The sequence below is a fragment of the Pollicipes pollicipes genome, unplaced genomic scaffold (genome assembly GCF_011947565.3).
Source record: "Pollicipes pollicipes isolate AB1234 unplaced genomic scaffold, Ppol_2.1 Scaffold_3216;HRSCAF=3773_pilon_pilon_pilon, whole genome shotgun sequence".
Taxonomy (NCBI): Eukaryota; Metazoa; Arthropoda; class Thecostraca; order Pollicipedomorpha; family Pollicipedidae; genus Pollicipes; species Pollicipes pollicipes.
The window spans coordinates 991,275-1,013,355 of NW_023596251.1; the positions used below are offsets into that span (position 1 = coordinate 991,275).

A 22,081-nucleotide genomic window follows, 5' to 3' on the forward strand; every position below is an offset into this window, starting at 1 on the left:
AGGTAATTATTTTAGAAGCATCATCATTTTCGTCCATGGGTTGGCCACGGCTACGTATTAGCTATTGGGCTAAAACTCCGCGGACTGCGGTGACTGCAACGCCTGGCGTCTAGGTTTTTGTTGCTAAGATTTGCGAGTGCGCTTGTTAAAAAACACGTTACATAAAATGCATCACTAATCGATTCTGACTGAATGGTAAACATTTTCGGACAAACATGGCTCGGCCATGTTAATACAAATTGTTCATCACTCGATCTACGATCAAATTTTCATATTCAAATTTGGATCAAGCATATTGATCTACAATCTACCTTCGCAATGTCCTCAATATCTGTAGAACCCTGATAAAACATGGACAAAGCTCCTAAATTCTATCGGTTTAGAAAGTCAACTAACAATTGTAAGTTAAGAGTGCCGGTGATGTCTTCCATACAGTCTTCAACGCCTGATTTCTGCAGTCTATTGACCTCAAAATGCAAACGGAATTAAGCTCACGGTAGCTCCTGGTTTCTGCTCCGGTTACAAGGTAAAAATAACAATAAAATGAAGGGAACCGTGCCACTTGTTAGCAAGTAAGCCATATCAGGGGATTTTTCACCGTAAGATGGACTTTTGTCAACCTTGTGTTCCTCCTCGGCAAGGCTCTGGTTACGCCTCTGCATACACACAAAAGCGAATCAAGACGTATACGCTGCATGATGGGCAATGAAGTGTCCGTTGGGCCAATTCATACTTAAGGCAGGTAGCTTCCAGGAGGCTATTTTTCTGCGATGGTGTGGTGTGAGGGAAGATGATTCGAAAAAAGATACCGCTGCAGGTGTTCAACACCTGTTTCATACACCATGTAGCACTAACGCTGGTCCCAAAGTATGCAACAAAGCAGCCGTACGATCAGTTCGCAGTCAGTCATGCGGGGGACATCCGGGCCAGGGCTGTGGCCACCGACGGCAGACAGGAGCAGGGCCCAGATAAGGAACATGTGACAGATGGGCCTTGTTATGTGACTTGATTTTTAAGAGAGAATTTCCAGTTTTATGGCTTTTGTCACATTGTTTCTAGCAGTTCAAGCTCCCGAATTTGTTTCCCGCATAAAATGCTGCGGCAAGTCTTATCTTTTGAAAAGCAGCCAGCGAAATGAAAGCGCATGAAAAACCTGTCGCACTGTGAGCCATCGATCCGTTTCCAAAATTATCACCAGCCTATGTCCAGGCCGTATTTTGGCATATACGCTGTGGAGGCAGATGCTTCCTTAATGACCCAAAATACCTATCCGCTGGTGGAATTTCGCCTCCCCAGGAAAGACAATGTTAAAATGGATGAATAATCTAAGGAGGCTGGAAAACTTTATTTGCCAAATGACAGATGAGTTGAATAGGCCAGATTGTGCTCCAGTGATAAACGGCTCTAGATGCATATCTAGCATAACAGCCATGACATTTGAATAAAGAGCGATAACAACCTCCATCCCTCCCTCCCCCCCCCCCCCGTTCATCGGGCTCACTTTCCGGAAAAAGTTCCTGAAGTACACCGTTAGCTTGGCCCCCCCACTTCTTGGAACGTTCCTACGCCTATGCTTTGGGCATGAAAAGGGCTCAATGATTTATTTGATGCACGTTATTGCGACGGTCGTCGGCGCCAGTGTCGGCACTCGTCATAGGCGATCAAATAACGGCCGATATCTGTGAGTTTGATGTTCACGACCTGCGACATAGTTTCCGTTATCATTGCCATTTCCGGTGCCATCACCGTCTCCGAATATTATTTTGTTGGTACTGCTACCTTGCTATAGTATTCTGTTGGTATTGCTACCTTGCAATAGTGTTTTGGTGGTATCGCTACAGGCTATCCTGTACAGGCTATCCTGAGCGCTGGAGCATCTTAATCCGTGAGATGGGCCTTTGTGAGCGGCTTTTACCCGCTACATCAACAAATGTCATCCGCATCTCTGCAGTAGGTCTTGGGCACGATTCAGGACCGGCCGCAACACTGCTCCCCATTTCACGCATGCAGAGGGCGGCGGAGAGCAGGTCATGCGAGGAGTCCATGGACGCTTCGACCCTTTGGCGATACGGATGTCCGTCGTGACAGATGACTTGAGTGAAAAGATTTTCGACAATTCCTCAAGCACAATCTCAGAAAGCTTGGATAGAGGAAAGTCGCCGTGCCGGTGCACCCTTTCGATATGATTTTAATGATATCTTCCACTGGTTCGTTCGTGCATAGGCTTTCAAGCGTCCAGCGACGCGAGTATACCATGTGCAGTCTTAGTCCTGGTGATATCTATAATGGACTAACTCATCGACTCAGGCTGTACTTGGATGGCACGCTCAGTGTCTAGAAGTCGTCTAGTTTCTTACTTAGTGGATGGCCTGGCATAGGTATGTGGGTGATTATCGGACGCAGCGCAAACTTTCGGAGTGTGCAATAACGCGTCCTCAAAGTGCAGTTGCGCCCCCAAAATTGTGGCTCCCTTTCTCCTTGTTTGATGCTTGACTTCGTCAAGTTCCATACACGCTACTGTCCATAAGTATTGTCCGTCCCAATCCCGAGCTGAAGATTGGCCAAGGTAATTGCTAGTCAACACAAATTATTGTAATATTCTAAACCACAGGTGTCAAGCAGCGTGCCACTGAAATTTCAACACTTCAAGTCATTACCCAAGATTGCCCTCTCGGCGCTCGCCGGGAACGGAGCATTCAAGCACGCTCCGGAAACTCCTCCGTGCGGCGTGGCAGGGCGGTGCGTCATTCCTGCACCCCTCTGCCGCCGGTGGCCGGCCGGGCCGGGGAGGCGCCCCCCTCGCCTCCCCCGCAGTGGAGCGGTTCCGGTGGCGCGCTGCTCCACTATCGCCCCCCATACCTGGCGTCCGTGTTCGGCGGCCGGTGACGCGGCTCGACTCGGCGCTGTCACGCCGCGCGCCCAAAGCCATGGCCGACGCCGGCGCCAGCGGATCGTGACGGCACCTGGCGGCGGGCGGCGCCGCGCCAGTCGTCGCCGCGACACGACCTGGGGAGGGGCCGCGAGAGGCTGCCGGAGGCGGTGCACGGGTCAGCCGCGGCGCAGGTCACGCGGCGCCGGTCACCTCGGCGCCATGGAGGAGGACCGCTTCCACAGGTCAGTGACCCGGCCGACCCCGCTTCCGGTGCGGATAATTGCCGTTTCCGGTGCGCCCTCGGTTTGCGCGGAGGACGCAGTTTTCCGGCGCTGGCATTTGACGCGGGCGCGGCTGCGTGACGCGCAGGACTGCACTTCGTCACAAGAGTCCACACGTCACGCCGAGGGTCGCCCGGCGCCTCGTGAGGCACGTCTCAACCCCGCAGAAACGATAAAGCGTCCAGTGTTGCGGCCGCTTCAGGTACCTTTCGCTACTCCATTGGCATCAGCCCTTTGACCCCTCCATTTGGACGCGTTCGTGCCCGTGGCCCCACCGTAAAGGTGTACGTGTTGGGTTAGGGAGGGGCCGAGGAGGGGGAGACGGAGAAGACAAGTGCTCGACGTTTTCGAGCTTAACCGTATGTTTTGAAGAGGATCACTCCAGAACCTCGACTATGCTATAACTTTTGATGATTGACAGAGCTCATGTTCACTGCTTGTCAGAAGAAAAACTGCAGTTTGGATAGACATGCCCCATTCTCAGGTTTTGCACGCTTGAGTGACAGTGTGGAGAGCTGCTTACGTTAAAAAATTCGCAACGGGCATGCATCACCTGAAATATTGTACCCCTTGTAGATCGTCTTTCCAATGTGAAGGTTTCATTGAAATAGGGGTTCGGGTGTCAGGTGGAGCGCTAGATTTTGCGCAAGCTTTGCGGGTCTCAAATTCGGTGAAATGCATTCAGATCGTGCCGCGCGAGATATCCGTACCGCGCACAGTTTGAGAACGCCCAGCGTTTCATCCTCAATTTCGCTTGCCGCCCCTAGCCTACAACCACTTGGACCCCTTAACAATGATCTGGATCGTAGCGCTGACATCCCCGCTCCACTCAGTAGCTATCGCATTCAGGCAGTGCGTAACAAGGCCGGGTTTCGCGTCACGGAGGTGACGGCTGCGTGTCGGCAGCGTGGGATACAGTGGTCTGCTTACAACGCTTGAGTAACGGGAGCAAACGTGACGAGCCTGCGCCAATGTCGCCGTTAGCCTCGATCCCAGGTTTTCCATGAGCTCCCGCTCGACGCAGCTAGCATGGTGGCCCAGGGCCTGGGCTGGGCTGGGCTGGGCTGGGTTGGGCTGGGCTGGGCTGGGCTGGGCTGGTTGGGCTGGGTTGGGCTGGGCTGGGCTGGGCTGGGCTGGGCTGGGCTGGGCTGGGCTGGGCTGGGCTGGGCTGGGCTGGGCTGGGCTGGGTTGGGCTGGGCTGGGCTGGGCTGGGCTGGGCTGGGCTGGGCTGGGCTGGGCTGGGCTGGGCTGGGCTGGGCTGGGCTGGGCTGGGCTGGGCTGGCTGGGTTGGCTGGGCTGGCTGGGCTGGGCTGGGCTGGGCTGAGCTGGGCTGGGCGCCACAACAAATCTAACAACAGATTGCTTTGTTGTGAGCCGCAGTCGTGCTTTCACATGTGTGATTACGCTCCATCTGCGTGCCGCTTGATCTGTTTGTTCGCCGGTCTAAATCTGTCTGGGGTAGCTCATGCGAGCCGGGCTCGAGCCGGAGGACGGCCTTCAATTTCACACCGGCTGGGGTACCCCTGAGCCGTGTCAGGGCCGGCCAGAACACTCCTGAGGCCGTGTCAGGACCGGCCGGAACACACCTGAACCGTGTCAGGACCGGCCGGAGCACACCTGAGCCGTGCCAGGACCGGCCGGAACACACCTGGGCCGTGTGGGGACCGGCCGGGACACCTCTGAGCCGTGTGAGGACCGGTCGAGACACCCCTGAGCCTGCCACGGCCGGCCGGGACACTTCTGAGCCGTGTCAGGGCCGGCTGGGACACCCCTGAACCTTGTCAGGACCGATCGGGACACCCCTGAGCCGTGTGAGGACCGGCCGGGACACCTCTGAGCCCTGTGAGGACCCGCCGGGACACCTCTGAGCCGTGTGAGGACCGGCTGGGACACCTCTGAGATGTGTGAGGACCGGCCGGGACACCTCTGAGCCGTGAAAGGACCGACCGGGACACCTCTGAGATGTGTGAGGACCGGCCGGGACACCCCTGAACCGTGAAAGGACTGGCCGGGACACCTCTGAGCCGTGTGAGGACCGGCCGGGACACCTCTGAGCTGTGTGAGAACCGGCTGGGAACACCTCTGAGACGTGTGAGGAACGACCGGGACACCAGGGGCCGACCGGGACACCTCTGAGCCGGCCTCATGCGCCAGCTCCGCCAGCGCCTCGGACCATATCCGGCTGGGGCACCACCACAGCGCAGCGACTGTGAGCACGGTTTCGATTTCGCTAAAACGTCGCCTGCACAGGTGGGAGCAGACAGACGTGCTCCCCGCCCAAAATACGGTCAAAATGTATGCCGTTAGTGGCCCAATTAGCCTGCGTCCGCTTACAAAGGTGTGGCTTTGCGTTTTAATTTCAGCTAAACCGCTCACGTATTTCCGGTTTGAGGGTGATTCCCGGCGGCGGTAATGACGTCACTTTTAGCGGTGCCTCACGTATCTGACCAAAAATGACGTGAGAGCGCGGCTAGTTGGAAAAGACCCATTCCGTGTACACTAGACGACTGACGTGCGAGCGCGGCCACTTGGGAGAGACCCATGCTGTGTATACTAGATTACGCCCGTCGTCCGGCGGTAAAGCGCGTCTGACACTCTCCACGCATCACACATGATATTCTCCGAAATAAGATTACCAGGCTATTGGCACGGTCGGCACGGACGGGGGAACGCGCACGAGCGAGCAGAGAAACTGGTGGCGGGAGAGGTTAAGCGCGCGAAGATCAGGACATCGGCATGCGTAAGTCTGGACACAGCGAGGACATCGGCATGCGTAAGTCTGGAAACAGCGAGGACATCGACATGCGTAAATCTGGACACAGCGAGGACATCGGCACGCGTAAGTCTGGACACAGCGAGGACATGGACATGCGTAAGTCTGGACACAGCGAGGGCATCGGCATGCGTAAGTCTGGACACAGCGAGGACATCGGCATGCGTAAGTCTGGATACAGCGGGGACATGGGCATGCGCAACCCAGTGGGAATGTCGAGTGGGGTTGTCCAGTTTTCCTGCGACTTGGCTTACGATCGTATAACTTGCTTGCTGACTTGCTCGCCATCGGTGTTAGTGGCGTAGTCAGGATTTCCCCAAGAGGGGGCCAAATTGGGTCATATGGGCCCTTTCAGGCAAGGGACCCTCGTCTTCGTCACTATAGGGGCCAAAATTATTAGGACCTTTTTGGGCTCGATGCCCCCAGTGTGACGCCACAGCCCTTGTATGTTTTAGAAGCCCTACGGACGTTTCAAACGGCCCAAAGATTTCATGGGCCCTACCGCTTCAGCGGGACCGCCACTTCTAGGGAGAGGGTGGGGTAAGGCCCAAAGCTCACTCATGTTACGCCACTGAATGTGGGTTACACGTGCATGGATCCGCATAGCCCGACGATGCTTCAGCGTGACTTAGACAGCATGTTTACACTAATGGCTGCCACTTGCCAACTTTTCAACATCGAGCGTCGTTCCTTCCACTTCCGTGCTTGGGGTTTAAGTAGCTAAAGTGAGTAAAAACGTCTGGACCGGGCAATATGCTTAGGACACAGTTTTTTAATGCAATGGCCGTAAAGTAGGGATTAATTACTCCAAATTTGAAAGCAACTTCCGAGTACGCCAGGTGGTTCAACAAATCTGCGCCGCTTTGCATTGCATTTGCATGTGATAATCAGTTGCAAAAATTTAGAGTGCATCGCCTTTAGGTGAAGGTCACGTGTTTGACGGCACCAGTGAAGGCTTGCAGTTAGATTGTGGCCTCTGCATGAAATAGCCCAGTAGTCTTTCTTATTGGAAGCCCAGTGTTATTTCTATTATTATTTCTATGATTAGCCCGGTATAATTTTCTTATTTCCGGCCGACATCGCCATTGTTGCTGACTTTCCCAAGTCAGTAACAATGTTAAGGATTGCACCAGATCGTCATCAGGTCATGTGAGGTCACTTTGCAAGTGTCGAACGAAAAAGATATTGCTCACCTTTAATATTTGTTGGCTGATTGTACGCATGGTTGGTTTTGAGCTCAAAGTGTTATTCTGAACAAAGTTCAAAATGGTACTTTGGTACGTTCCAAACAGCAGAGGATGGGACCATTTAGCGGTTCTCGGATGCAAAAATGTATAGCACCTCTCAGGTGCCATTTAGTTGCACTATCAATCTTGTTCAATATCAAGAACATCGTCATTACTTTACGGCGCACTCAGCTGCTGAGGCTGTTTGGGGTCGCCTGCTCCTTGCCCTGGCGGAAAGAGCGGGCTCCGCGGGGAATCGAACCCTGGACCTCTGGTTTCTCGGACATGCAGTGCTCATCAATATCAAGAACATCAATGAACACATGGATTGCTGAGTGGTTATGCAATCATTAATTAACTTTAAGGTATCAGACTTAAGCTGCTCATCCGGATAAGGAATTACATTTTCGCTTTGGGTTGCGCCATCTAGAGACACAGTTCGTTGAAATGTACGGGATGTACGCCCGAGAATATGCCTCTGACGCTTAAACATCTACATAGACATGACGGTGGATGAAAATTCTAACCCTTTATCATATATGCCAAACTTAAATCATAGACTAAAGGCACGTGGGTACAATATGTCAAAATAGCTTAAAGGAAGTGTTCCATACTTATATGGGGTTTTGAGCTGAATCACCATCTTGAAGACCTTTCGGTGTTATTCATAATACCACCCTTCTTAAACCCAAGTCACTGTAGTTTCTGAGCCACACGCCCACGAAAATAGGGAGAGTATTTCAGAGTCACCTTGACACTCATGACGTCACAATGACGTCATTCAAATACTGCTATTTATTAAGCCATGCGGAGATCAAGGCCAGTTAATATGTAACGGTCGAAGCGTTTATGCCTGGAGTTCGTGAGCGATCGCGAGTGATTTTCAGACATACCAGCCGTCAACCGGCACTCAATGTTACTCAAGGTACGATGACATAATCAGAGCGTGGCGCGTTGATAGGCACGTTTACTGAACACGGAGTTGCACTGCCAAGAAACAGTCCTTACCACTTTAAAAAATGTGCCAATGATTATAAATGAGCTTGTTTCATCATGTCTGATCATGTTTCATCATGATCATGTTTCATCATGCTTGCGTCAATATATTCAAAGTTGAAACACCCCCCTTAAAAAGGCTCCTCCCTGTTTTCTCTTCTCCTTTTTGCGGGCCGACATCAGCTCACAGAGCAAGACATCAGCCACCCACCATGCGACACGTATGTCAAAGAAGCCTGAAACCTTTGAATTATTCAAGATCATCAGTCGACTGACCTCAGGGTCACTGACAGCGGATCCGTGTGCCCGTCAGCTGGCGTCAGACGGATCCGTGTGCCCGTCAGCTGGCGTCAGACGGAGCCGTGTGCCCGTCAGCTGGCGTCAGACGGATCCGTGTGCCGTCAGCTGGCGTCAGACGGATCCGTGTGCCCGTCAGCTGGCGTCAGACGGAGCCGTGTGCCTATCAGCTGGCGTCAGACGGATCCGTGTGCCCGTCAGCTGGCGTCAGACGGATCCGTGTGCCCGTCAGCTGGCGTCAGACGGAGCCGTGTGCCTATCAGCTGGCGTCAGACGGATCCGTGTGCCCGTCAGCTGGCGTCAGACGGATCCGTGTGCCCGTCAGCTGGCGCCAGACGGAGCCGTGTGCCCAATCAGCTGGCGTCAGACGGAGCCGCGTGCCCGTCAGCTGGCGTCAGACAGGAGCCGTGTGCCCGACAGTTGGCGTCAGACGGAGCCGTGCGCCCGTCAGCTTGGCGTCAGACGGATCCGTGGTGCCCGTCAGCTGGCGTCAGACGGATCCGTGTGCCCGTCAGCTGGCGTCAGACGGAAGCCGTGTGCCCGTCAGCTGGCGCCAGACGGAGCCGTGTGCCCATCAGCTGGCGTCAGACGGAGCCGCGTGCTCGTCAGCTGGCGTCGGACGGAGCCGTGTGCCCCGTCAGCTGGCGTCAGACGGATCCGTGTGCCCGTCAGCTGGCGTCAGACGGATCCGTGTGCCCGTCAGCTGGCGTCAGACGGATCCGTGCGCCCGTCAGCTGGCGTCAGACGGAGCCGTGTGCCCGTCAGCTGGCGCCAGACGGAGCCGTGTGCCCATCAGCTGGCGTCAGACGGAGCCGTGTGCCCCGACAGTTTGGCGTCAGACGGAGCCGTGCGCCCGTCAGCTGGCGTCGGACGGATCCGTGTGCCCGTCAGCTGGCGTCAGACGGATCCGTGTGCCCGTCAGCTGGCGTCAGACGGATCCGTGTGCCCGTCAGCTGGCGCCAGACGGAGCCGTGTGCCCATCAGCTGGCGTCAGACGGAGCCGCGTGCCCGTCAGCTGGCGTCGGACGGATCCGTGTGCCCGTCAGCTGGCGTCAGACGGAGCCGTGTGCCCGTCAGCTGGCGTCAGACGGATCCGTGTGCCCGTCAGCTGGCGTCAGACGGAGCCGTGTGCCCGTCAGCTGGCGTCGGACGGATCCGCGTGCCCGCCGGCCGGCATCAGCCGACTGACCTCAGGACGTGGTCAGGTGACGTGTTCGGCTGGCGTGTCGCTCCGGTGCTTCGAGCCGATAGCGTCGCAATCTTATCCGGGCGGGTCGTCCTGCACGGCTGTCGGGGCGCGCGGCGCCGCCAGATAGCCGGCCCACCCGCTGCGAGGTGGCCTGATAGGGACGCTCCTCACAGTCAGCGCCGATGGGGCGGCTGTGATGGCCCTGTTTGCAGCTATGTGTGGCTGGCCCTGACGGACATGGCCGGCCGCGCAGGGACTGACCAGGGGTTACTGTCCAGAGCCGCAGGGACTGACCAGGGGTTACTGTCCAGAGACGCAGGGACTGACCAGGTGTTACTGTTCAGAGCCGCAGGGACTGACCAGGGGTTACTGTCCAGAGCCGCAGGGACTGACCAGGTGTTACTGTCCAGAGCCGCAGGGGGCTGACCAGGTGTTACTGTCCAGAGCCGCAGGGGGCTGGCCAGGGGTTACTGTCTAGGGCCGCGAGACTCGATGAAGATTGTTGGAGCATGTTAACATTGGTCTCATTCGCCTCGGAGCAATACTGTAGGATATTCGCTTTTAGAGCGCTTGATGTATTTAAGGGATAATGCGTCTTTATCGGTCATCATTTTATTGGAACACCAATGCCATTCTTCTGCTCTAATCGCACTCTCTCATAAGTCGGTCCAGGAAAAGCTAAATACGAAACACAAACAAAAACAAATATGTGCTATTTAGATCCAAAGCGCCTGGGGCAAATGCCTTTCGAGGATAGCTTACGGCAGCAGGTAACGGTAACTCGTGAAAAAGCCTGTAATCGAGGCCACCTTTGAAAGTAATGACTGTATCTTAATTTTACGCCTCGTTTAAGTGTACAGACAGCTGAAGTGTGGCCGGAGCAGCCCGGAACACGCTCATCTTTCGGTTCACACGACCGCACGTCTTAGTGTGGTGATTTATCATGTTCGGTTAGGTGGAGTCATCCGGGTGTGATAGTGTCCCTCTGTCTGATGAGGTGGAGTCGTCCGGGTGTGATAGTGTCCCTCTGTCTGATGAGGTGGAGTCGTCCGGGTGTGATAGTGTCCCTCTGTCTGATGAGGTGGAGTCGTCCGGGTGTGATAGTGTCCCTCTGTCTGATGAGGTGGAGTCGTCCGGGTGTAGTAGTGCTCCACTGCCTGATGGGGGAAGCGTCTGGGTATGGTGGTATCCCACTGTCTGATGAGATGGAGTCTTCCGGGTGTAGTAGTGCCCCACTGCCTGAGGGGGGGGGAGCGTCTGGGTGTGATAGTGTCCCTCTGTCTGATGAGGTGGAGTCGTCCGGGTGTAGTAGTGCCCCACTGCCCGATGGGGGGAGCGTCTGGGCGTGGCGGTATCCCACTGTTTGGTGAGGTGGAGTCTTCCGGGTGAAGAATTGTCCCACTGTCTGATGAGGTAGGGTCGTCCGAGTTAGTGTCCCATTGTCTGATGAAGTGGAGTCGTCTGGGTGTAGTTGTGCCCCACTGTCTGATGAGGTGGAGTCGTCTGGGTGTAGTGGTGCCCCACTGTCTGATGAGGTGGAGCGTCTGGGTGTAGTAGTACCCCACCGTCTGATGAGGTGGAGCGTCTGGGTGTGGTGGTATCCCACTGTCTGATGAGGGTGAGTCGTCTGGGTGCAGTAGTGCCCCACTGTCTGATGAGGTGGAGTCGTCCGGGTGTAGTAGTGTCCCAGTGTCTGATGAGGTGGAGTCGTCTGAGTGTGGTAGTGCCCCACGGTCTGATGACGCGGAGTCGTCTGAGGCTCGCGCGCTGCTGCGTCTTCCTGTTGTTTAAACAGCGCCGCACACTGCCGCTGACGTAGTTCCGGCCGTCCAAGGCTGCTGCACAGGGCTGTCTTGCAGGCGAAACCTGAGGCATTGTTACTGCGTGGCAAACACAGCGTCCCAGCAGGGCACAGGGACCACAAACCAGCTTAACGCATGTCGTCGCTTGTTCTTCGCGGGGTCGGGGGGGGGGGGGGACAGGCACGATGCACTGATGTGGTAGTCTTGGAATGGGCCAGCGAGAGACGAAAGCTTGCGGTTGTACGGCGTGTCAACGGTGCGCCACAGAGGCACGATGCTGCATGAGGTGGAATTTTGGTACGTTGTTTAGTGACCGCAAAAACCGGGCCCTGTATGACAACGGCAGCGGTAACGGAATGTGTGTCCGGCTCGCCTGACCTGATGTCGGCCTTGCCTGGGTCGACATCGGGTCCTGCCCCTATGTCGGCCCGCGCGCATCTGACCACGATCAGAGACCATACATAATGTTGGCGGCCTGAGTGGGCTGTACTGATGTACCTGTGACCTGAATGGGCTGTACTTCTGTGCTGATGAAAGCAGACAGTGTGGCACTGTTTGTCGACTTCAGCTGCCGGCCGGCGGTGGTGTTTGACTAGGGCTGAACAGCTCCGCTGTAAGAGCGCCGCATGCCACCGGCCAGTTCTCACTCCGCGTGTCGGCGGAGGGACCTGACCTGGGGCCAACACCAGGTGTGACCTCTAACTGTACCGTCAGCGCCCTTCACCCACTGCTTCGGACTGGTTTTACGTAACTCGACACGCCACCTTTGTTGTTACCGACTGTCGTTAGAAGGCTGTGCCCAGCGTCATACATTCTGGAGCAGGCTCGACTGTCCACCCTGCTTAGCCTACCTCCCTGGTCTGTGAGGCACCGTTTGTTTTGGCCATATTTGAAGGAGGTGTGTGACGAGCAGTAGCGCGCCACGAGCTGCATCACACAGCTTTAAACGCGTAACGTGTAATGAATTGGCCAGCACTATTGCATATACTGAGAAAAAATAAAACTAGATAAGGCAGTAGCCTTAGCCTTATTCCCCAGAGAAAAACCAGGAGAATGGATATATAGTTGGGTTCTGTGCTGGTTCTGACGTAATTCCGGTCGTCCAAGGCTGTTGCACAAGGCTGTCTTGCAGCCTTGTGCAGCAGCCTTGACCCAACTATATCTCCATTCTCTTGTTTTTTTTTTCTCCGAGGAATAAGGCTAACACTACTGTCTTATTTATGTTAATAACGTTCCTCACGAATGAACTGAACAACTTACATAAAAATAAAACTGTACAAGCAAAGCTGAAAGCCACCGAATGGGTATTTTCGAGTTTCACGCCAACTTCTGAGATTAAATCTCATCTGTTCCAATCGGCAGCCATCTCACCTGTTCCAATCGACAACTATCTCATTTATTCTGATTGACAGCCATTTCACCTGTTCCGACCAGCAGCCATCTCACCTGTTCCGATCGACAGCCATCTCACCTGTTCCAATCGACAGCCATCTCACCTATTCCGATCGACAGCCATCTCACCTGTTCCGATCGACAGCCATCTCACCTGTTCCAATCAACAGCCATCTCACCTATTCCGATCGACAGCCATCTCACCTGTTCCGATCGACAGCCATCTCACCTGTCCTGATCGGCAGCCATCTCACCTGTTCCGACCGGCAGCCATTTCACCTGTTCCGACCGGCAGCCATTTCACCTGACGCGACAATAGGCTCTCCCGGACCCGGCTAAGCCTGTGCTTTACCAGCCTCCCCTTCTTTCCCGCCTAGACCATAAATGAACCCGACATGAGCACTCTCTCTTGTCGTGACCTGACCTAACCTGATGTGACCTTGATGACTTGGCACGACCTCTCACCAGGGCCGCTCGGGACGGCTATCTGGACCTGCTGCACGAGGCGAGCAAGCGCGACTGCAATGCGCAGGATGAGGATGGCATGACGCCGACGCTGTGGGCCGCCCACGAGGGACACCTGGACGCGCTCCGACTGATCGCCGGCCGTGGGTAAGCGCTCCCAATGATCGCCGTGATCGCCGGCTGCGGGCAAGTACTCCCAGTGATCGCCCACCGGCCGCGAGTAAGCACTCCCAATGATCGCCACTATCGCCGGTCGCGGGGTAAGCGCTCCGAGCGACCGCTGGCTGCGGATGATCAGTTTTGCCCCTAGGTAGCGTCCCACACCCTCCAGCGCAGGCACGTGCCGAGCTATGGCCCCGCAATGGGGTCGCAGCTCAGCTGGCAGCCGACCGACACAGCTCCGCACAGCCGAGTAAGCAGTGCTCAGTTTGGCCTTGCAAGTCCCGCTCAGTTCGGGCCTGTAAGGCACGCTCTGCTCAGTCTTGTAAGCCATGCTCGGTTCGGCCCTGTGAGGCACGCCCTGCTCAGTCTTGTAAGCCGTGCTCGGCTCGGCCCTGTAAGGCACGCTCTGCTCAGTCCTATAAGCCGTGCTCGGTTCGGCCCTGTAAGGCACGCCCTGCTCAGTTCTCGTGCTCGGTTCGGCCCTGTGAGGCGTGCTCGGCTCGGCCCTGTGTGGCTGAGGCGTGCTCGGCTCAGCCCTGTAAGGCATGCTCGGCTCGGCCCTGTAAGGCGTGCTCGGCTCAGCCTTGTGAGGCGTGAGGCGTGCCTGTAAGGCGTGCTCGGCTCAGCCATGTAAGCCGTGTTCGGCTCAGCCCTGTAAGGCGTGCTAGCTCAGCCCTGTGAGAAGTACCCGGTTCGGCCCTGTAAGCCGTGCTCGGCTCAGCCCTGTGAGGCATGGCCTGCTCAGGCCTGTAAGCCGTGCTCGGCTCAGTCCTGTAAGCCGTGCTCGGCTCAGCCCTGTAATGCACGCTCTGCTCAGTCCTGTAAGCCGTGCTCGGCTCAGCCTTGTGGGGCGTGGTTGGCTCAGCCTCATGGGGCGCGGTTGGCTTATCTGGTGAAGTCCTTCTCGGTCCCAAATCCTTTAACTATCGGATGCATCGCAGCCAGGGCCAGAGCATGAACGTTAACCTGGGCGGCCACAGCTTATCCGACTGAAGCGAGGCTTTGTGGACGCATCGCACGCTGCCAGTGCATTGTTCCGAGCCTTCGGCGTGAAGCCCCGTAGGTCGCGTGGGCTTGCCAGAGTCGTGGGATACAAACATCGGGGAAACCAAAACGCGGCTTCCCCTGAGCGCAATTAGGCTGCACGTCGCTCGTTATTTTTACCTTTTGGGGCAGTGTGCTATAGATTCCATGCCTTGTCTGAGGCGTTGATAGTCCATTATCAGTTGGAGACTTTTTCACTCCGCCACAGCAAAACAGCTACTATACGTTTAATTTACTTTATTTGAGAAGCTACCTGAACTCCGAAGTAACCCCATGCGGAGGCAACCACACGCTGGTTGGATTGATATTTCAACATTGCTGATAAGACATATCATTTACAATGCCCGTATCTTCCGTATGCCGTTCTAACTGATGTCTGCTGCTTATCGGCGCTCTCCAGAGCTGAAGCGTCGCGCAGCTGAAGCCTGGCGACTCACTTCGAGGGTACCGAAGGGTATGGGGTAGCCTTATCGGTGGCTGCATCCTGAGGTCATCCGAACCAAGAAACTAACGGATAGGTACTGATTGGTTGTATGCTTGGGCGCTTCTGTCCATGACCTGGGTGCGTTTTAGCTGGAGTTCACCAATACATTCGTGGTGTTGATGTGTGACAAACAGAGCAAATGTTGGTGAATGTATAAAGAGGCACGATACAATGGGGGAGGCTTTAAAGCAGACCGTCCGTTCTTCCCACATGTCTTGAAGGGAACTGGATGCCTACAGCTCACATGCGATAAGTCTTCATATCCCTTCAGATCGGTATTCAGATCAGTCCTCGGATCGGCCCTCGGATCGGCCCTCGGATCGGTCCTCGGATCGGTCCTCGGATCGGTCCTCGGATCGGTCGTCGGATCGGTCCTCGGATCGGTCCTCGGATCGGCCTTCAGGTGTTACGTCTTCCGTGCATCGTTTATTTTAGACAATGCTTACACTCCAGAAGTGGTGACCGCTTGATCACCTGGTGCCTTGGCCGACTTCACTTACTGGGCCATACCGCCCTCCCCCCCCCTCCATCAAAAAAAAACTTGCGTGGACGTAATGATAGAGGGGTGACGTCACTGCCTCGCGTGTCAGACGGTCGTCAATCTTCCAGGATAATTTGGTTTCGTCTGACGGCCGACGAAAAATGGCAGCGGAAGTGAAACGATGCCAGTTGCTGGCAGCTTACACGTGTGGTCGTTGGGGACACGACCCAATTTCAAAGCGACCATGTGCTTTTCTGCTGTGCATTATTTCATTCTGATGTACTTATGTCACCTAGGTGGATTGGAGTACGGAAAGAACCACACCGCTATGACGATGCATGCGGCTTGCAATGCTCAGGCAGAGAGTAGCATCGTATCTACTAGACGTGCTTTTCTCGAAACATGCTGAAACACACGTTGCGCACAAAGTGGCCAAACTGCTAACGAATCCAATAAGTATGGCATGGCAAACTGTTTTGCTGAGCGTCGGTAATGCAGCTGGTGTGCCTGCTCCTTTTGCTAGGCAAATTAGAGGCTCATGACCATAACGACTTGAAGTTTGCAACAAATTTGTACGATTCTAACCAGTTGCTGTCTCTTTTTGTACGTCATTTCGCCACCGACTGTAACGATGCGATTTCGTCCAGGCATTCCTTGCCAGGTGACCTTTGCCTCTGGCTGCATGATCTCCGCCTCTGAACACATCCTTCCCCGGTAATCTCCACCTTTGACTCACCCTTCTCCGATGACCTGCGCCTCTGACTGCATCCCTCCGCGGTGACCTCCCCCTCTGACTGCATCCCTCCCCGGCGAGCTCCACCGCTGACTGATCCCCCCCGGCGACCTCCGCCTTTGACTGCATCCCTCCGCGGTGACCTCCGCCCCTGGCTGCATCCCTCCGCGGTGACCTCCGCCTCTGACTGCATCCCTCCGCGGTGACCCTCCGCCTTTGACTGCATCCCTCCGCGGTGACCTCCGCCCCTGGCTGCATCCCTCCGCGGTGACCTTCGCCTCTGACTGCATCCCTCCGCAGCGACATCCGCCTCTGACTGCATCCCTCCGCGGTGACCTCCGCCCCTGACTGTATCCCTCCGCGGTGACCTCCGCCTCTGACTGCATCCCTCCGCGGTGACCTCCGCCTCTGACTGCATCCCTCCGCGGTGACCTCCGCCTCTGACTGCATCCCTCCGCGGTGACCTCCGCCTCTGACTGCATCCCTCCGCGGTGACCTCCGCCTCTGACTGCATCCCTCCGCGGTGACCTTCCGCTATGCCTGCATCCCTCCTCGGTGACCTCCGCCTCTGACTGCATCCCTCCGTGGTGACCTCTGCCTCTGACTGCATCTCTCCGCGGTGACCTCTGCCTCTGACTGCATCCCTCCGCGGTGACCTCCGCCTCTGATTGCATCCCTCCGCGGTGACTTCTGCCTCTGACTGCATCCCTCTGCGGAGATCTCCGTCACCGGCGGCGCCTCTCGCCGTGCGTCGCGAGACGCGGTGGCCGTGACGCGACGGCACAATGTGGCTCCGTGCGGCGCGGCGCCGCCTGGCTGCGGCCCGTCATGCCGCGGTGACGCCGCCGGAGAGCCGGCGACACCTGGGCGGTCAGCTCGCCGCTGCTGGCTCCTCCGAGTACCGGGCCGACGCCGCACTCCGCGCCTCGCTCCCTCACTCCTTGGGCCGCCGGGGCGTCCGCTTCACGTCACTGCTGGTCCCAAGGCTGTACTGGTGTCGGGGCAGTGCTGACTGCTGGGCTGCTCCGGCGCGGAGTGGCGGAACGGTCACAGCGTCTGCACCTCGTTCTCGAGTGCCGGAATGGCTCCAGCTTTTGCAGATTGCTTTGATGCTCTCTTGAGTTTCGGCTCAGTCCGGGCGTCGGCACACTGCTCCCTGAGCCTCGGAGCGGTCATGCATGCCTTCTGCATGCTTCCTGCCTGCTCCTTAACTCCAGAGGCGGCCCCAGTGTCTGCGCACTTCCCATTGGACTCCCGGCTCAGTCTTGGCGTTCGTACGCGGTTGCCTGCAGGTGCCGGGGGAAGGCGTGGTGAGCTCATAAGGCTCGCCCCCGTCACACCGCCAGCGGACACTGACCGACCGGCTCCCTTTCCTCTTCCTCATGCACACCGAATCTTGCAGTCTATCGGCTTCACGTGACTAGCCGTGCAGCCCCGCCTGTAACCGGGAAATATGCTACTCCAATGGGATTCGAACCCGGTGCTTGAGTGTTCAACAGCCATGATACAATTGAAGCACGTTTAAAAATTGGTTGAGGCCATTCGCTCACCATTGTCCGTGTTGTGTGTGAGTGTTCTTATCTCACATTCGTATCTAAGTTCGTTGACTTGATCTCATTCTAGGCCACCTTCATCAACAACAGACAAACTAAGGCATTACCATGCCTCGGGATGGCAGTTGGGCATCCACAAATGATCGGACGATGTTTCTCGCGGTTTCGACGTGAAAGCGTGCACGTATATACCATGCGTTGATTTCGAGCGTCTTCTTGGGGTAGGACTTGCGTTAGGTGGTCCACAGCGCCTCCAAATTTCCCACGGTCTCCAATCACACGAGGACCGGCCCGGCCCGACCGCGGGGGGGAGGGACGGAGGGGAGAGGGACGTCAGGCCTTTCCCGCGGTATCGGATGACAGACCTGGGACATTTCCCCCGACCGGTCTCACGGAGCAGCTGAAGACCTGTCCCGCGGACCATTTGAGGACCGGTCCCGCGGACCAATTGAGGACCAGTCCCGCAGACCATTTCAGAATCTGCCCTGCGGACCATTTGAAGACCTGTCCCGCGGCTATTTGAGAGAACCTGTCCCGCGGACCATTTGAGGACCTGCCCCGCGGACCATTTGAGGACCCATTTCGGTGGACCATTTGAAGACCTGCCTCGCGGACCGTTTAAGAGGACTTGTCCCATGGACCATTTGAGGACCCGTCCCGCGGACCATTCGAGGACCTGTTCCGCGGACCATTTGAGGACCTATCCCGAGGACCATTTGAAAGGCAGGTCCCGCGGACCAGTTGAAGATAGTGGTGCCGTCTACAGGGTCGTCAAGGTGACAGCACACAGACCTGTCTGGGTCATGCTGTGCAACACGCAGTCCCCTCTGGATAATACTGTCCAGTGCACGTCTTGTTAATGCTGTCCAGTGCACAGCTCCGTCTGGGTGATGCTGTCCAGTGCACGTCTTGTTAATGCTGTCCACTACACAGGCCCATCTGGGTAATGCTGTCCAATACACAGACCCGTCTGGGTAATGCTGTCCAATACACATACCTGTCTGGGTGATACTGTCTAGTCCACAGGCCCGTTTGGATAATGCTATTAGTGCACAGGCCCGTTTGGGTGATAGTGTCCAGTAAACAGACTGTCTGCCTCCACTCGTTCTTGGCGCCATTTCAAAATGCCAAATGCCGTCGCTACATGTTCTTTTGTGTTTCCATCTCAACTGCAGTAGTCTGAGTGCGGAAGTACAATAACTGTACAGAGAATAGGCGTGTCTACTGATGAGCCTTCTCCGGCCCCTCTCGCGTGGGAACGGAAGCTCGGTAATGAGGGGCGGACGGGAGCGGTGGTGCGCCTCTTTGTTCGGATCCGCGGCCGGTGTCTGCGTCGCAAGCTCTTGCGCTCCAAGAGTCAATCTGTCATAGACAGACATGGTTGAGGTGTCTATCTGTCACGGCATACGTGGTCCAGGAGTCCACCCGTCACGGACAGGCGTAGTCCAGTAGTCCATCTGTCACCAACAGACGTTATTCAGGAGTCCACCTGTCATCGGCCAGTGTGGCCCAGGAGTCCATCTGTCGCCCGTCAATGTGGCTCAAGAGTCCACCTGTCACCGACCGATGTGGTTCAGGAGTCCATCTGTCACAGGCGACGTGGTCCAGGAGTCCACTCGCCACCGGCCGAGGTGACCCAGGAGCCCACTCGTCGCAGGCCGACTCGGTCCGACAGCAGGCCGACTCGGTCCGACAGCAGGCCGACTCGGTCCGACAGCAGGCCGACTCGGTCCGACAGCAGGCTGACTCGGTCCGACAGCAGGCCGACTCGGTCCGACAGCAGGCCGACTCGGTCCGACAGCAGGCTGACTCGGTCCGACAGCAGGCCGACTCGGTCCGACAGCAGGCCGACTCGGTCCGACAGCAGGCCGACTCGGTCCGACAGCAGGCCGACTCGGTCCGACAACAGGTCGACTCGGTCCGACAGCAGGCCGACTCCGTCCGACAGCAGGCTGACTCCGTCCGACAGCAGGCCGACTCCGTCCGACAGCAGGCCGACTCCGTCCGACAGCAGGCCGACTCGGTCCGACAGCAGGCTGACGACTGCTGCCGCCGGGCTGGCGCGGCGTGTCCGTCTGGTCCGATGTTTCTGAACCATCCGGACTCCTCTACGAAGGAAGCGGTTTTAAAGTGGCGGCAAAGCGGATAGCTGCTGCCTGATTTGTGCAGACCACAACGCGTAACCATAGCTACGCTGTCATATCACATAAAATTTCTAGATTTTTTGAAAAGTAGTACTGATCGATGAAGGACGAGGCATTTCCTCGCTGCTCCTATTTTATGTGCTGATGTTTTGTTGTTAATCTATGGCTGTTGGTTCTCTATTTGTGTGGTGCCCTCCATAAATAAAGGGGTCGTTCTGATCTTACATCGCGTGAGCCACGTTCTCCGGGCTCTTCCATCGCACGAGCTCGCAGTAGGGCAGCGAGTGCTCTTGCCGGTATCGTGCGGCCCGTTACCACCTGCTCGAGCGCGGCTGATGGACCATGGCCTGTGAGCAGATAACATCCAATCACGTGTGGCAGCGGCCCGATAGCCGACGGTAGCCTTGTGTGTTGCGCGAACCTACGGGAACAGCGGAGGACAATTGAGTTTTACTATAAGAGCATGAATTTCATTAGAGTTCGCAATTTTTATATATTGCTTATTACTGTTCACGTCTCCTGATTTAGGTAGGTGGTCGCTTCCTTACCTTTTGGCTTGTATTTGTATTTACTTATCTTTGTAATTCCTTGTCTTCTTAATTCCTTGCCTTGTGATGCTCTGGCTTCTGTACTTGAAGTCCACGGAGAGAAGCCGGATGATCTGAGGCGTGCTTGTAGACCGTTGTGGCATGTTGTGAGGTGTCACGTTTGGTATATGACTGGCGGTGGGGGAGGGAGGGGAGGGGGGCGAGCCCGTGGCAACCTAACCTTGAACCAACTTTTTCATTGGATTCTGCTCACTATTTTGACGAAACTGGATCTATGTGATTCATGTATCAAATAATACTGACTTTAAGCAGCATGGTAGTCAGGCAGGAGCGTATCCAAGGGGAGGAGCACTGGGGGCACGTGACCTTTCTGGTCGGAGAGTGAGGTGCCCCTCTATAGGCCGCCCAAGGGCGTTGAAGGCCTTCTGCTATGACGGCGCCCCTGAAGATGCGGCTGGCACGGGCGGAACAAGGCAAGGTTTGGCTGGTCAGAACGACGCAAGGATGTCGCAAACCTTGCCGGGAGGGGAGGAAGCATCACCGAAAACTAGAAGGGCGTCATCTGGCTTATGGATATGTTGCAAAGTCTTGAAGGATGTTCTGAAAAAGGAAAGGACTCCCAAACCCTTGGGCTGGGAAGCTCCTTCCCCGAGGGCTCATTCGGCTCCCCGATCGCCGGTCCTGACGACGAGCACGCCCATAATACTTAAAGGGTGCCCAGCAACTGCAACCGCCCAAGATGAACCAGAGGGCACCCCTGAAGATCAAAGTTACATCTTGAGGGCAAGAGGAGCGATGATGCCTTAAGCAATAAAAGGGAGCCTCGAACCCCAGGGATGGGGCTGCCGGGGCTCAAAGACCGCCGCTCGCATTCCAGAGACGTCCCAAATGTTGCTAAGACGTGCTTGCGGGCTAGAATGAAGTGCCTGTGGGCTTAGAATATGCCATGAAGTCCAGAAAAGCGCCCCTAACGATCAAGAGACGCCCTGGTTCCTAGCGGAGCTGTCCTAAGTACTCAACACATATCCCCAAGGTCTGAAATCGTGTCTCGAGGGTTAGAAAAACGTCCCTAAATAGCCTGACCCGGAGCGGCGCCTCGAAAGCCCCTGCGCGCCCGTGACGTACAACATGCCGCGAGAGCGGAAAGAGTACTTTAAGGACAGAAGGGTGCCTCAATCCCCGGAGGCCCGCCCACTATGGCTCTAACGGCGTTCCTGAAGCCTGAAAACGCAATCCAATGCCAGGTCGTTTTTTGTGCGATAGAGCTGTTTTTATACTGTTTATGTGTTCATGCATTAATGTGTTTTTTATCCCTTATCGCTTTCCGTTGTTTTTTGACATACTGTTTTATCTCTCAGACTAATGGCACGTAATAGACACGCATGTGTGTGGAGTGTCAGGTGTTGGCAATTGAAAAAAAAAACAGATCAACGTTTCTTATAGAGAGGCGCCCCCAGTTGAAATTTTTTGATCTGCACCTGTGGCCATGGCTAGTAAGCCGTGTCCAAAGAAAACTATTTGTGTTGTATTGGGAAAGGGAGATCTCAATAGGGGGAGGGGCGCGGCCTTCGCCAAACTGTACGAATCGACACCCGTGGTTACAGACATTGTGTTCCAACAAATGTGATCAATATTTATA

At 55.9% G+C, this 22,081-nt stretch overlaps 1 protein-coding gene across 1 annotated transcript in view; it reads left to right on the forward strand.

The window, feature by feature from the left end:
• The first annotated feature begins 3,001 nt into the window (after window positions 1-3,001).
• The window catches only part of LOC119091078 (Usher syndrome type-1G protein homolog), a 29,870-nt gene continuing 10,790 nt past the window's right edge, over window positions 3,002-22,081 (forward strand). The window contains exons 1-2 of the mRNA XM_037213795.1: window positions 3,002-3,114; window positions 13,297-13,440. Of these exons, the coding sequence (XP_037069690.1) occupies window positions 3,092-3,114; window positions 13,297-13,440 (167 nt within the window). The 5' untranslated portion in view covers window positions 3,002-3,091. The remainder of the gene's footprint in view (window positions 3,115-13,296; window positions 13,441-22,081) is intronic.